This window comes from Heterodontus francisci, chromosome 26 (assembly GCF_036365525.1).
Source record: "Heterodontus francisci isolate sHetFra1 chromosome 26, sHetFra1.hap1, whole genome shotgun sequence".
In the NCBI taxonomy this organism is placed as follows: domain Eukaryota; kingdom Metazoa; phylum Chordata; class Chondrichthyes; order Heterodontiformes; family Heterodontidae; genus Heterodontus; species Heterodontus francisci.
The window spans coordinates 71,924,046-71,939,968 of record NC_090396.1 but is presented as its reverse complement, the minus strand read 5'-3'; the positions used below and the strand labels follow the sequence as shown (position 1 = coordinate 71,939,968).

At 47.4% G+C, this 15,923-nt stretch overlaps 1 protein-coding gene across 3 annotated transcripts in view; it reads left to right on the top strand.

The window, feature by feature from the left end:
* LOC137384465 (hepatic leukemia factor-like) overlaps positions 1 to 15,923 on the top strand; it is a 77,313-nt gene that overhangs the window by 40,480 nt on the left and 20,910 nt on the right. For all 3 annotated transcript variants that reach the window (XM_068058575.1, XM_068058576.1, XM_068058574.1), the window contains exon 2: positions 3,112 to 3,444. In XM_068058575.1, the coding sequence (XP_067914676.1) occupies positions 3,112 to 3,444 (333 nt within the window). The remainder of the gene's footprint in view (positions 1 to 3,111; positions 3,445 to 15,923) is intronic.

The window sequence follows — 15,923 nt, the reverse complement described above, 5'->3', positions numbered from 1 at the left end:
GGAGGGAGGACGGGGAGAGAGAGAGAGAGAGAGAGAGGGAGGGAGGACGGGGAGAGAGAGAGAGAGAGAGAGAGGTAGGGCGGGGAGAGAGAGAGAGAGAGAGAGAGAGAGAGAGGGAGGGAGGGCGGGGAGAGAGAGAGAGAGAGAGGGAGGGAGGGAGGGAGGGCAGAGAGAGAGAGAGAGAGGGAGGGAGGCCGGAGAGAGAGAGACAGAGACAGAGACAGAGGAGAGAGAGAGGGCGGGGTGAGCGAGAGAGAGAGAGAGAGAGAGGGCGGGGGTGAGCGAGAGAGAGGGGGAGAGCGAGGGGGAGGGCGGGAGGGTGGGGAGAGAGAGAGGTGGTGGAGGGGGGGAAAGGGGGGAGAGAGGGGCAGAGGAAGGGGGGAGGGGAGAGAGAGAGAGAGAGAGAGAGGGAGACAGACAGAGAAAAGGGGAGAGGAGAGGGGGTGAGGGGGGAGGAGAAGAGGGGGAGTGGGGGGAGGTGGGACAGAGGGGAAGGGGGGAGAGAGAGAGGTGTGAGAGGCGGGGATGGGGGAGGAGGGGGTTGGAGAGGGGGGGGAGGGGAGAGAGACTGACTGGGGGAAGGGGCAGGGAGGAGAGAGGGGGGGCAGAGGGGAGAGAGGGAGTGAGAGGGGGGGAGGGGGTATGGGGGCGGAAGGGGGAGAGAGAGTGAGATGGGGAGGGAGAGGGGGAGAGGGGAGGAGAGAGAAAGAGGGAGGGGCAAGGGGGAGAGGGAGTGCGGTGAGAGCAAGAGGGGGAGAGCGAAAGAGGGGGAGGGTGGTGAGAACGAGAGAGGGAGGGAGGGCAGGCGGGGACGGGGAGAGGGAGAAGAGGGGAGGGTGGAGAGAGGGGAGGGAGGAGAGAGAGAGGGGTTGGAGAGAGAGAGAGAGAGAGAGGAGAGGGAAAGAGGGAGGGGAGGGAGAGGGAAAGAGGGAGGGGAGGGAGAGGGAAAGAGGGAGGGGAGAGAGCAGGGAGAGGAAGGGGAGAGAAGAGAGAGGGGGGGAGAGGGAGGGGGAGGGGGGGAGAGGGAGGGGGAGGGGGGGAGAGAGACAGAGAGAGAGAGAGAGAGAGGGGGGGAGAGAGAGAGGGGGGAGTGAGAATTGGGGGAGGGAGAGGGCAAGATACAGCGAGGGAGGCAATAGGGAGACAAGAATGGGGAGGTCCAAGTGAGAGGGATGGAGTGGGAGAGGAATGTGGGAGACAGGTTAGAAGGGAGAGAGGGATGGAGAGAGGATAGGGAGTTGAGACGGGGGAAAAGGAAAGGGAGAGAGACGGGAAAGGGATGGGGAGAAACAAGGGAGTGGGGTATGGGCAGAGGGATGGGGTGAGGTTGGGAGTGATGGTGGTGTGGAGAGAGGAAGGGGCGAGGAAGATAGCAAAGAGTGGAGAAGTGGGAGGGTGGGCCGCATGGGTCTGGGTCTTTAAATGAGCTGGCATGGTTTGTGGAGAGACCCCGGAGCAAGTGACTCTCAAGTCATCTACTGGCGGCACAGCGCAGGCCGGAGTGAGGCTCCAACAGGTGGAAGCAACTCCTGCAAGTCGCCAAATGCTGGGCAGTGGGAGTGATCCTGAGACTGAAGGATGGTGCAGGGGAACTCTGCTACTAGCTGTGACATCACAGGCTGTGACCTGGGGGCAGGACCATGCCCCTATGATAACGTGTGACCCTAATAGAGAACTGTCACCCTGTAATATACTGTGATCCTAATATAGGGTTGTGACCCAGCAATATACTGTGGGCCAATTTTTCGCTGAATATTTAATGTGGTTAAAAAGGTGCTCAAGATGTGGTCTTTAGATAAAATGACGATTTAGCCTGTATTTTGTGCGAGACACCAGCTTGGTAAAGGAGTTGAAGTCACTGCCAGGAATGGTGCTTGGAGGCTTGTTAAACAGATGATTTCCACTTAAAATTGCCGCTCGTGCTCATTAACGAGGCTGCACAACATTTTGCTGGCTAGTGTTTCAACTGATGCCCTCTCCTCACAGCGACCAGCTATTTGAGAGTAAACACGCTGTTGATGGCGATTTCAAGTGTTACTTAAAGGGATACTCACCATTCTATGGTCACTGCTGCTGGAGCTGTGAAGACATTGGGACATTTTCTGGGACACATTGTCAAGACTTCACCAACACTCCAGCAGCATTTATTCTGGAAAATTCTCTGAGGACTTCACCTAAAAAGAGTAAAAGTTCTGTTACTCCACCTTACAGGAGTCACCAGGAGAAAGGGACTGCTTGGTCATGGACATCTTGCTAGGGATCGCTGCTGCTCTGGATGAGGAATGGGAAGAATATGAGGCCAGGCAGAGCAGCACTGGGTGCTGCAGGAGAAAGGGACAGGAGGGTGAGGGGGTCTCCTTCCCCTCTTCCTCTAGACTTCCTCCACCAGGACCTCCATCTGAGAATCTGTGCACCCTCTTCCTCGATCCCTGAGCCATCCAGCAATGTGCTGCTGTGTGTCAGCCAGAACAGTCCACACCTGCAGTGGAAGTGTGTTCGAGGAGTTCACGTGTACTGCTCCACAAAAACTGTATCTAATCAGCACTCGAATGCTAAATCTGCAGGTTTCTGGTTTCACACCTCCAGACAGCTTCCAATTATGGTAATCAGTAACTCAGACCAACATTGTGCGCTACATCCAGGCTTTTGAACAAGTGTGTCTTATTAGCACTGCACCCATTTAGCACCTAAAATAAACCACTGTGATCCTAGAACAGGACCGTCACCCTCTAGCATAGTGTGATCCTAATCCAGGACAGTGACACTATAATATAATGTGATCCAGTACAGGACTGCCACTGTCTAATATACTGTGATCCTAACACTAAATATGTGTGGGTAAGAACACAGATCACGGTCTGCTGTTAAGCCCATTGTGGTTTAACAGCCTGCCAACAATCTTGCCTTTTTGGAGCCTCCTGTTTGGAGAAGATCTTTTTATTTTGGAACTAGTCGAGGGTCACTGCCCCTGGAATTGCCCTTCAGTAGGTAGGGAAGGGCAATGGAGGGAAGTGTAGGCGTGGGAAGATCACAAGAAGAAATGTGTGTTTTATCATTTTGTGACTCGAGTTATTAATTTTGTGACTAAGATTCCAACTTGCATCTTTGAAGGTTTCAACAAAGAGGAGAAGGAAAAGCAGCTGGATGATGAAGGATCTGGAAGCACAGTCCCGCACTTGGCCTTCTTGGGACCCACGCTGTGGGACAAGACATTGCCTTACGATGGGGACACTTTCCAGCTGGAGTACATGGATCTGGAGGAGTTCCTGTCGGAGAACGGAATCCCACCTAGTCCATCGCAGCAGCAGCCAGAGCCCAGTCAGCATCCACCCCGGCAGCAGCCTGCGGCCTCCCAGGGCCCTCCCATGGACCTCAGCAAGGCAAGCACCTCCGTGCACCTGGGCCTCACCTCTCAGAACCTCCTCCAGAGTCCTGTCAGAGCAGGTAATCCCCAGTCCCTCAGCAGCTGCTAAATACCCTCTGCTTCCCCAGAGGCTCTTAATCTGATTGAATGTAAAGGAAAGATATTTCTCTAGCTCTGTTCACCATCTCAGGATGTCCCAAAGTGCTTTACAGCCATTGAAGTACTTTTGGAAGTGTAGTCACTGTTGTCCTGTGTGAAATGCAGCAACCAATTTGTACATAGCAAGCTCCCATAAACAGCAATGTGATAATGATCATGTAATCTGTTTTTAATGATAATTGAAGTATAAATATTGGGCCAGGACACTAAGGAGAACCGTACTGGTCTTAAAATAGTGCCTTGGGATCTTTTATGTCCACCTGAGAGGGCAGACAGGGCCTCTGTTTAATATCTCATTGGAAAAGAGCCCCTCTGACAGTGCAGCATTCCCTCAGTTATGCACTGGAATGCGGATTATGTGCTCAAATCTCTCGAGTGGGCTTGAACCCACCTTCTGACTCATAGGTGTGAATACTGCCCACTGAACCATGGCTGACACACAGTGCTCTCACTCTCCCTGCCATAAACTGAACTGCTGGTTTAAAGCAACTGGCTTAGACTCTGACTGAAAATTAACCTTTGTGTTTCGATATATGTACGTGTAGCATCGCCCCTTCCCCCACCCATGGGGATTGGGGAGCAGGCTGTTAACTTTGTAATTAAACGTGTAGATTTCAGACTAGGTCTTCTCAATTGCCTCGGGACAGACAGGTAAAGATTCCTCTGAAATTATGTCCGAATATAGTAAATGTTTGTCTTGAAATTGGAGGAAATAGTTTTGTTATGAGACACCTGTACTGGTGATTGCATTTTGATGTATTTACACAAGATGCAAATTCCCCTGCCTTCCCAACTGAAATTAGATTTTACTGCAGTAAAATCCTGGGCAAACTCGCAGCTGAAGCTATCTCTGAATTTCACAAGACCCATGTTAGCAGGAGCAGGAACAGCTCCCCCAGCTTCCCAATGGATTTTCCCAGCCTTTCCTTTTGAGTTCCAGCTGATCTGCCTGTCAGGAGCAAGCACCGCTAGCACAGGTCTCCTGTAAAACCACTAGCAGTACAGGCCATGTGTGGGATTCTTGTTAACTGTTAATCAGTGTGGCTGATCTTAACCTTCCTTTGTTCTACTCGGTATGTGATGTGAATTTACCTGATCACTCCTAAAATTACGTAGTAGTTACAGCACAAAACAGGAAATTCAGCCCAAACTGCTCTGTGGTGGTACCTGTGCTCTACACAAGCCTCCTCCCACCCCTCCTCATCGCACTCTATCAGAACACCACCTATTCCTTTCTACCTCATACATTTAAGGAGAAGCTAGATAAATCCATCTATACGATTCACTTCAACCATTCTGTGTGGTAGTGAGTTCTACATTGTCACCACTCTCTGGGTAAAGAGATTCCTCCCGAATTTCATACTTGATTTATTGGTGACTTTTATATTTCTGGCCACTAGTTGTAGACTACCCTATAAGTGGAAATATCTTCTCTACGTCTACCCTATAAAACCCTTTCATAATCTTAACCTTTATAAGGTCATCCCTTGGCCTTCTCTTTTCTAGAGCAAAAGGGTCCTGTCCTGTTCCATCTTTCCTGATCAGTATAACCTTTCAGTTCTGGTGTCTGCTTTGTGGGGTGCATGTTTAACCTGACCTTCCCTGTTTAAACTGAGATTGATGGGCTTTTGTTGGGTATCAAGGAATATGGAGCAAAGACAGGGAAATAAAGTTGTGAGATACAGGCCTAGTTGAATGACAGAATAGGCTCGAGGGGTTGAAAGGCCTCCTGTTCCTATGTTGTACTGTGTCAGATTTATTATTTCTGTAATGTTGTGATTCAAAGATGCCCTTCAACAAAATTAATTTGTACGTGAGTATTAGGTGTGTTAATATGGTTCCAATTTATGCAATGCATCAAAAAAAAACCAGTAGCAGTGGTGTGAATCTATCACAACTGTCGGGGAACAGCTGATGCGATGCATCACCTTCTCAAGAGCAGTTAAGGGTGGGCAATAAATGCTGGCATGGCCAGTGATGCCCATGTCCCACGAATGAATAAGAAGAAATTAGAGGTTTTCTGACCTGTGAAGGTGAGGACAAAGACCCAAGCAGGTGCAATGGATGTGAGGGACAAGGGTGTGTGGCATAAGGCGAAAGGGACCTAAGCTTGAAGACTGAAAGAGAAATGGAAGGCTGAGGGAGGGAGTTCCACAGGTTTGAGGCCCTGAGAAAGAATGAGATAGAGCAGGAGTATGAGTTCGAGGTGTGTTTGATTTTGATTTGATGATGCAGGGAGGTGGGAAACAATGTGTGGGGGAGGGGGGGAGGGAAATTCAGAGCTTCAGAGAAACGATGATCAGAATTAAGTTGACATAATAGACAGCAGTTGTGAAGGGGGTGGGGTGAGGAGTGAGAGGAATCAGGTAACCAACGTTTCCTTGAATAAGTTTCCTAGAAATGTTTCATCCACCTAAACCAAAGTTTTTAAAGTCTTGTCAGTGGAGCACCTTTTTAAAAAGGGAATCTTGGCTTCAAGACCCCTTTTTAAAGTGGGGTCCAAAGAGTTTAAATAGACCTGTATTTAACTGATAAAGTCGCTTGCAATCCAATTCATAAAGTTAGCAGGTTTATCTCTGTGATCAATGATGAGATCAAATCAACATCCCATCTTTCCGTTAAGCAATGGTCCATATCTACCTCCCCTCCCTTTCCTCTACAGCAAACTGGTCCAAGCTTCCCATTGACTGATGTCCAAGCTAACCCTTTGGCTGGGCTATAGACAGGAAGGGAAGAAAGGAGAAGTTCTTTCATGGCAAGGAATCTTTTTACACTAGTTACATACTGAACAAGAACTTGCATTTATATGTTGTAGTTATGTACGCTATATATGAGATGGCTGATGGATCTTCATAGCGAGGGCACGAAGAATCAGCCATGTAGTGTGGATTAAAGTTACATGTACCCTGGACAAGTAAGAAGCGCGGGTTCTCTTCCCTGGCAGACATTAGTGAACAAATTGGATTCTTGGGATGATCCAGCAATTTTTCTGCTATCCCCAGATTATCACTGAGATCAGTTTCATAACTTACCATGGTTGGACTGTAAAGGTTGGACTGTGAATTCACAAGTTTGGTATCAAAACTGTGGCACTACTGTATCCATCTAGTGATGTCACTGAGCTTGTTTCTCAAGTGTGAAGCACGTGTAATTCACAAGTACCAGCGACACAAGCAGTTTACAAATGGAATGAGAAAGATAGTGGTTTTTATTAAACATGCACATTAATATGTTCCTGTGAATTTAACAATGCTTTTGTGCTGTGTAACAGTGCAATTGAAATTGGGACTATAGTTAATACTGAGGAAGACTGTGACAAAATACAAGAGTAACAACCTTGCAGAATGGGCATGTGAATGGCAGATGAGTTTCAATATAGATAAGTGTGAGGTGATGCATTTTTAGTAGGAGGAATAAAGAGGCCAAACACTTCCTGGAAATAGTCTCAATGGGGTAATGGAGCAGAGGGATCTGGAGGCACAGATACACAGATCCACTAAGAGTAGCAATGCATGTTAACAAGGCCAAAAACATGCAAAGTGCTGGGGTTCATTTCCAGAGGAGTAGAATTGAAATTCAGAGAAGTCATATTAAATTTGTACAGAACCTTTATTAGATCACACTTGGACTATTGTGCAAAGTTTGTAATATGGGGAACAGAAAAAGATATAGAGCCTATGGCGAAGGTTCAAAAAGATTTACAAGGATGATAGGTATAACTCTCCAATTTGCTATCAGGAAAGATTGAACAGGCTGGGGCTCTTTTTTTCTTTAGAAAAGAGAAGGCTGAAGGGTGACCTGATAGAGGTCTTTAAGATTATGAAGGGGTTTGATAGGGTAGACATAAAGATGTTTCAGTTTGTGGGGAAGTTCAAAACTAGGGATTATAAATATAAGATAGTTACTAATAAATCCAATAGGGAATTCAGCAGAAACTTCTTTACCCAGAGAGTGGTGAGAATGTGGAACTCGCTACCACAGGTAGTAATTGAGGTGAATAGTATATATGCATTTAAGGGGAAGCTGGATAAGTAATGAGGGAGAAAGGAATAGAAGGTTATGCTGACAGGGTGAGATGAAGTAAAGTGGGACTAGGCTTGTGTGGAACATACACACTGATAGACCTGTTGGGCCAAATGACCTGTTCTTGTGCCATACAATCTATGTAATTCTATGTTCTGAGGCTTTGGGATTTGTTTTGCTGTTGGTACTATCCCGGTCTGGTGATGTCAAGGAGTGGAGGTTCTTTTGCTTTGTGAAGTAAGTTGGTCAAATCTGGAGGGGGAAGGGGACCTTTAAGAGGAACAGTACACCATGTGGCAGCACTGAGAGGTTGGCCAGTTTCTGCCTGTGTTGCCGTGGAAGCTGAGATAGCGGCCACCAGGTGCTGCAGCCCGACTGGCTATGCAAGTGCTGTTCTGGAGTTGTCCACCACCTCCACGGTGGAAAGAATAGGCTCCAAGCTCTGCGCAATACCCATTGGCATGTTGGAGCCGGACTCTTCTGTGCTCCTTTACAGTAACAAGATGCTATAAAGCCTGGCTTGGGTATAAAATTAAGACCCGACCCGAGCCCTTTAATATTTTTTTCGTGCCTGACCCGACACGAATTATCATTCATCTGTTCCGGCAGCAGGCTATTCCTGCGGATGGAGTTGTGGGGAGTCATGGGTAAGCCTGATCCCGTGAGTTCCCGGAAGCAACACCGTCCAGCCCAACCCGACCCGAGCCCGAATGCTGGACTCGCAATATCGACCCGACCCGCACCCGACACTTCGTCGGGTCTCCTTGGGTTTGGGTCGGGTAGCCCGGCTTTAATCTGTCAGGACATGCCAGTGCACCAAACATCTCTCTGTGCATTCGCATCAACGTTCTACTGTATGCTACCCCATCGACATCCTAATCAGAGTATCCTTCAGCTGAACTTGTGTGTAACCTCGCTCTCTGGGGAGTTGGCACCACTAACTATCCTTTCTCCCTGGCCTGACTGCAGCCCACTCATGCCTAGTGACTCACCGGGTGCAGATCCTGACTCTATACTACCTTCTGTAGTTCATACAGTGCCAGTATCTGAGTTGATGGCTGTGATTGTCAGATCAAATAAAAGTGTTTCTTCACCTGTGGTGTGGTATTGCTGTCGCCCTTCCTCCTGAAGCTAGTGAGGCTGGGCAGGTGGTAGTTCTTGGGTGTCTGAAAGCAAAACATCAGAAGGTGAGGGTTAGGGTGAGGAAAGAGGAGTGGAGTAAAAAACAAGAGGTCCATGGTCACACCATTAGCAGCTTTAACTTTGTGCCCTATGACAGGATGAGGGGGGAGCTAGAATTTAAGGAGGGGCATAAGGCAGGACCGACTGTCATCCTCAGTGTTCTCGGCGATGCTGGATGTAATGGGCTTCAATGCAGCCGGCCGTATGATACAAAGAACCATCTCCTCCATAGTGCTCAGGAGATGTCTATCTCCCACCGGTTCTGCTCTACTCTGTTTGATTGTGTGCCACCTTGTCCTGCATGAGAGCAGGAAGAGTGCTAGTGATTGTACTGCACTGTGCTTGGTTAATGTCCCTGCCATAACGGAATAGCTGGAGATATGCAAAGGCAGTAAGAGATAGGTGTGAGGCTAGCATCATTGGAAGGTGTGTGAGGTGAGGTGGAGTATGTGACTGTCAGGACCCTGACTGCTGGGGACTGCTGATGGGTGAGTGATGGGGGTGTACTGCATTGAGTAACTTGAGAGGCTGGTGATGCAGTGGGTATGTGATGTCCTTTGAAGGTGAATTCACTAACCTTGATCACTGGCATGAAGTTATTGAACTTCTTGCAGCACTGCTGCCAGGTCCTTGGGCCCAGACTCCGGGAGTTGACCTCCCTGGTCATCTTTGGCTGGTATTCTTTGAAACTGTCCTGCCACCGCCCCCCCCCACAGAAGCATGGCCCCTCTCCTCTTGTTGACCTGCATTGCTGCATCCACGAACCTTCGAGCCCTCCCTTCTCTGGTGCTCCATTCTTTTGCTGTACTTTCAACCATTTCCACTACAGTCAAAGCAGCTTTGTTCCAGTCCATCAACTCCCCTTTAAAAAGGACAGGCTTCCTTTAAGAGTGGGAGGCAAGCTGGGACATGCAGTGGCCTTGTACGCTGCTGGGTCCATTGTTGTGCATTCAACCAGCCAGAGCATAGGTCGGGCTTGGCTGAATGCTACAATCATGAAAATAAGGAGGTAGCAGGAAGTTGTTACGCTGCCTGCCTCAATGGGACTGGACACAGGCGGGTCATAAATTTCAGTTTCCCCCCCAAGACAAATTTTTAGCTCCAAAAATACAGGACCGGAACCTGCTGGAAAAGTAATGGCGTATGAACAGCACATGAAGCTATTAACATCCAAATTAGCCAGCAAGTTCAGAGGACTAAGCAATCTGGCATGAATTTCCAAAACCTGCTGATTGCTCAAAGCAAATGGTGGGATGGTATAATCAATCAGCATCTCGCTTTTGCCCTCCATCTTATTTTTAAGAAGCTGCATTTGCACATTAATTCCCCATTAATCTCGCCACAGAAAGTAAAGTCTAGTAGTTAATGGTGCAAGTACCCTTTTAACAACATAATTGTTAATGACTGCCAATCAACCTCTCTGGCCCAGAAAGGGAACAGTTTAAGCTATGGCATCTCATTCCTCCAGGTAATGAATTGTTGTTGGAGATGTCAAATTAAAAATAAAATCCTTTTGTTTGGTGTCCCTTGTTTCTGTCTCTCAATTCAATCTTTCTTTCTCCCTCTATTTCTCTTTCTGCACCTGATATTGACACTCTTCCCCCCCCCCCCCCCCCCCCAAGCCCCCTTTCTCTATCTACTACTTTCTGAATCCCTAAATCTCATTAGTTAGGGCAGTACACAGTTGGTCTCATCATTCACTGAGGTCCCAGGTGCCCAGTTGCCCTCACCGTGCTGTTGTAGTTCACCCTTCCAGCAGGTTACTGTGCAAAAACATTCTTAAACTGAAGGGTGCAGGAAAAGATCTAACTACCATGCTATGAGATGCTCCACTCCAACAAGGTCCGGCCCATTTAAGTAGAATGGCACCAGCCAAACTCAAAGAATGTTTTTGATTTTAAGATCAAGTTTTAATTGGAAATGAAAATGCTGTTAAACAGACTGTACAAATAGATAAAGAGCAATGAAATGGACACCAGCATGTGTTTCACCCAGAGTGATGGCTGTAATTATTGCTTTGCAGAAACGACCTGTGCCTTTAAATGGTAACTGTCAAATCATCTTGTATTTTGTCACTGCTTTTAAGATGAAAGTGGACTGAACAATCAACCCAAGGTTTATGCCTGTGGGTTAAACATCGGGAAGTATTTTTAATCTTTCTTGTGACCCAGGGGGAAGGAATGGGTCACTGTTTAATCCTTTTTTTAACAGCAGTGATGTTGATCTTGTTTCCTTTGGTTATGTGTTTTGTAAATTTATCCCCTTCCATTTTCTCTGCAGTGAGTCCTGCACTGCTTCATTGCTACAGGAGGTAGTTGTAGAATGAGATCTTCTCTTCCCTGCTCCCTTCATTTTTCCCTCTTTCCTGCTCTCCTCATTTTTTTTCCCATGTTCCTTGCTCTGCTCTTCCCTTAAGGAAGAAGGTATCGAGAATAATCTTTTCACCCGAAGAGTAATCAAAACTTAGGGTAGATTCTGAGGTAGAGTCATATTGGTGTGACCCTCGGATGCTGTGAAGAGGACACTGTAGGTTTTACATTCTATAAGGACAAGTCAACCTGTGCCAAATGGCTGTCCTTATATTTATTTATCTTGTGAGCTGTTGGAGTCTGTGTCTGCTGAAGTACGTTAAGGAGATTGATCAGTAGCTCCTGCTCCATGGAGTGCCACCTACAGCTTGGTCCTAGTTGTGTACGGAAGGATAGCAGAAGGCTCTCGCACTCTGCCCCAGAATGATACAGTGCCCTACCTATTAAGCCCCATCACATTAGAAGTGAGATTGAATTGAAAGAGAGATTTCACATGATTCCAGTCTGGTGATCACAGTGTTTCCACGGCTGCTGGTGGGGTGGGGGTGGGTGGTGGGGGTGGGGGGGGTAGTGGAGGCTTTACAGCCAATGAAGTGCTTTTGAAGTATAGTTGCTGTTGTAATGTTGGAAACACAGCAGCCAATTTGCACACAGCAAGATCCCACAAACAGCAAATGTGATAATGACCAGTTGATTTATTTTTGGTGAGGCTGGTTCAGGGACAAGTATTGGGCAGGTTCTTCAGATACAGCCATGGGATCTTTTATGCCAACCCGAGAGGGCAGATAGTGCCTTAGATTAATGTCTCATCCAAAAAGCGGCACCTTCAGCAGTGCAGCACTCCCTCAGTAGTGCACAGGAGTGTCTGCCTGGATTGCTTGCTCAAGCCTCTGGAGTGGGACTTGAACCCACAACCTTCTCAAAGGTGAGTCTACTTCCCACTGAGCCATGGCTGAGACTTGTTGATGTATAGATAAATGAGCAGCTTGTCCAAAATGCAGAAGGACTGGGAGATTAAGGGTTCATTAATATGTAGACAACAGCCTCCTGGTTTTCCAGCTCCTGATTACCTGACTTGAGCTGGACCTGGAACCAGTTCAAAGGAAGTGACTTTATTGTTCATTGATTGCTGTGGCAACAGGTTCACACACACACATGGCCTGAACTTAGACTGGCTGCTAAAGTACTGGCTTTGAGATTCAACATTGTTTTTGGGAGAGGGGGGTGGCAGTGTTCTCCCTGGGACCCCACTCAGAAGGTGCTTACTTTGGGACCACATGTCAACGGCTGCTCCTTGTCAGTGACGTGCTGCACAATATGTGTTGATTGGTCACTTGGCCATTGAGCCAAAACTCGTCACGAGACAAAGTATTAATTGAGACCTGGTAAGGCAACCATAAAGGAGTGCAGACATTAAGAGCCGTCAGATGCCTATCTGTATATTAGAAGTTTTCTCATGGTCTGCCTTGAAAAGTGGGTAAGCAAGAAAACAGCGCTTAGTCTCTGAGTGTGTAAACTGCTTGGCAATTGATAACTTCAAGTGAGCATGGGGGAGTGGGTCTACTTTATGACCAAATTTTGGGGGAGGGGGAGGTTGATTTGTCATGGTTGTACCAGCATTTGCCTGTGTTGGTCTGCGTTGGTCTGCATTGGTACAGCACGTGTTTAGCTGGTAGGATAGTACAACTGAAGTGAGTCACAAAATTTGCAGAAGCAAATGATCAAATCGATGGTGCAAACAAGTCAAGGTCTTGCAGTATGTGTCAGTCGTAAAGCATAGAGGCAGGAAAGTTTTAACCCTCACTGTCAAGGAGAGTTATTCCTCTGTCTCCTTTGCTCTACTGCTTGCTTGGATCCTTTGAGTGTCTTTCTCTATATCTCCCTTGTGCTTTCTCTGTGCCTTCCCCCACTTGGTGTGTTTGTCTCTCGCATTCTCATCTGTGTGTGTATCTGTCTTTTTATTTGTTTCTGATATGGGATGGAAGAGGGAGGAAATTATCCAGGATTCCTGCTCCTGCTCACGATGCAGTGACACATGCAGAAAGTCACGTGTGTGGATGTTTGGTGAAGACAGGATTGGCTCAAACTTTGATGCATAGAACCACAGAAAAATTATGGCACAGAAGGAGGCCATTCAGCCCGTCGTGTCTGCGCCGGCCGAAAAAAATCTAGCTGCCCAATCTAATCCCACCTTCCAGCAGCTGGCCTGTAGCCTTGCAGGTTACAGCACTACAGATGCATGTCCAGGTACCTTTTCAAAGAGTTGAGGGTTTCTGCCTCCAACACCATTCCTGGCAGTGAATTCCAGACACCCACCCGCTGGGTGAAAAAGTTTTTCCTCGCATCCCCTCTAATCCTTCTACCCCCTGGTAACTGACCTCTCCGCCAGGGGAATCAGGTCCTTCCTGTTCACTCTATCTAGGCCCCTCATAATTTTGAACACCTCAATTAAGTCACCCCTCGGCCTCCTCTGTTCCAAGGAAAACAACCCTAGCCTATCCAATCTTTCCTCTTAGCTGTAACTTTCAAGCCCTGGCAACATTCTTGTAAATCTCCTCTGTACTCTCTCCAGAGTAATTATGTCCTTCCTGCAATGTGGTGACCAGAACTGTACACAATACTCCAGCTGTGGCCTAACCAGCATTTTATACAGTTCCAGCATTACATCCCTGCTTTTGAATTCTATACCTTGGCCAATAAAGTAAAGCATTCCATATGCCTTCTTCGCCACTCTATCTACCTGTCCTGCCACCTTCAGGGACCTGTGGACATGCACTCCAAGGTCTCTCACTTCTTCTACCCCTCTCAATATCCTCCCGTTTATTGTGCATTCCCTTGCTTTGTTTGCCCTCCCCAAATGCATTACCTCACACTTCTCTGGTTTGAATTCCATTTGCCACTTTTCCGCCAACTCAACCAAACCATTGATATCATTCTGGAGTCTACAGCTATCCTCTTCACTATCAACTACACAGCCAATGTTTGTGTCATCTGCAAAATTCCCAATCGTACCTCCCACATTTAAGTCCAAATCATTAATATATACCACAAACAGCAAGGGACCTAACACTGAGCCCTGTGGAACGCCACTGGAAACCACTTTCCATTCGCAAAAACATCCGTCGAATACTGCCCTTTGTTTCCTGTCATTGAGCCAATTTTGGATCCAACCTGTCACATTCCCCTGTATCCCATGGGCTTTCATTTTACTGGCCAGTCTGCCATGTGGGACCTTGTCAAAACCCTTCTTAAAATCCATGTAGACCATATTCACTGCACTACCCTCATCAATCCTCCTTGTTACTTCCTCAAAAAACTCAATCAAGTTAGTAAGACATGACCTTCCCTTAACAAATCCATGCTGACTATCCCTGATTAATCCATGCCTTTCTAATTGGCAGTTTATCCTGTCCCTCAGAATTGATTCTAATAATTTGCCCACCACCGAGGTGATCTTTTGGCCGAATAGCCCGCCAGTTTTCAGAAAAGCAATTCTTGTCCTTTTTTGTTAGGGGAACCAAAACTAGGGGGGCATAAATATGATAGTCACTAATAAATCCAACAGGGAATTCAGGAAAAACTTCTTTAGCCAGAGAGTGGTGAGAATGTGGAACTCACTACCACAGGGAGTGGTTGAGGTTAATAGAATTCCTGCATTTAAGAGGAAGCTAGATAAGTACATGAGGGAGGAAGTAGAGGATATGCTGATGTGAGATGAAGAGGGATGGGAGGAGGCTTATGTGGAGCATAAACTTTGGCTTAGATGAGTTGGGCAAAATGGCCTCTTCATTCTGTAATTTGGCTGCTTAATCGTTCCTGAATTGTTGAAGCAGAATGGTGGATGTTGCTGAAATAATTACGCTTTATTGAAGGTGGTGATTCTCTCTAACTCCGCTCTCTCTGATTCTCCCCATTTCTGGCCTCATTCCTTCCCAACCTGGCGAGTGCCCTCTGACTCCCAGGCAAGGTTCCCTGTGTGGTCATGCAGGAACCCGAAGGTCCCCATGCCGGCCATGCACAAGTCGGCCCTTTGTTACTGCGTTTGCGTCACTGCGCAAAAAATTTTAAAGGAGCTGCACACTTAAATACATCACCCGCGCACTTCAAAAAGAATTAGAGGCTGCTTTGCGCCTATGTCTCTGCCAGGGTGACTCGGTGATGGCTGTGATGCTCCGCTCTCTCCTCACTGCTACCTGCAGTGGCACTGCTGAGATTGTGTGAGAGAAAACTCAGACCCCATTGTTTGACAGCGCGTGGCAATGATGCTAGAAAAGTTGGTGTAATTTATTGTTTTTGTGCTCCTCCCTCCCACGCTCTACCAGTTTTGCCCCAGTTGCTGTTCCCCAGCCCACGCCAAGTGTCCCGGGAGTAAACCAGATGCTGAAAGATGTGACAGCATTTAATCCCCTTCCCTCCCTCCCTGCCCCACCCCCACCCCCACCCCCCCAATCACTTAACCTCTTACCTCACCTGAAAGTCCATCACAGATCACAAAAAACACTTGTATTTGTATAGTGCCTTTAATATAGAAAAACATCCCAAGGTGCTTCACAGGAGCATTACTCAAGAAAATTTGACACCGAGCCACATGAGATTTTGGGGCAGGTGATCAGTAGCTTGGTCAAAGAGCTAAGTTTTAAATAGCGCCTTAAAGGATGAGAGAAAGGTAGTGAGGCGGAGAGGTTTAGAAGGTAGTGAGGCGGAGAGGTTTAGAAGGTAGTGAGGCGGAGAGGTTTAGAAGGTAGTGAGGCGGAGAGGTTTTGGGAGGGGATTCCAGATCTTTGGGCCTCGGCAGCTGAAGGCACGGGGGCTAATGTTGGGGTGAAGGGAGTGGGGGTGTACAAGAGGCTAGAATTGGAGGAACGCAAGTTGGAAACATTTAACAC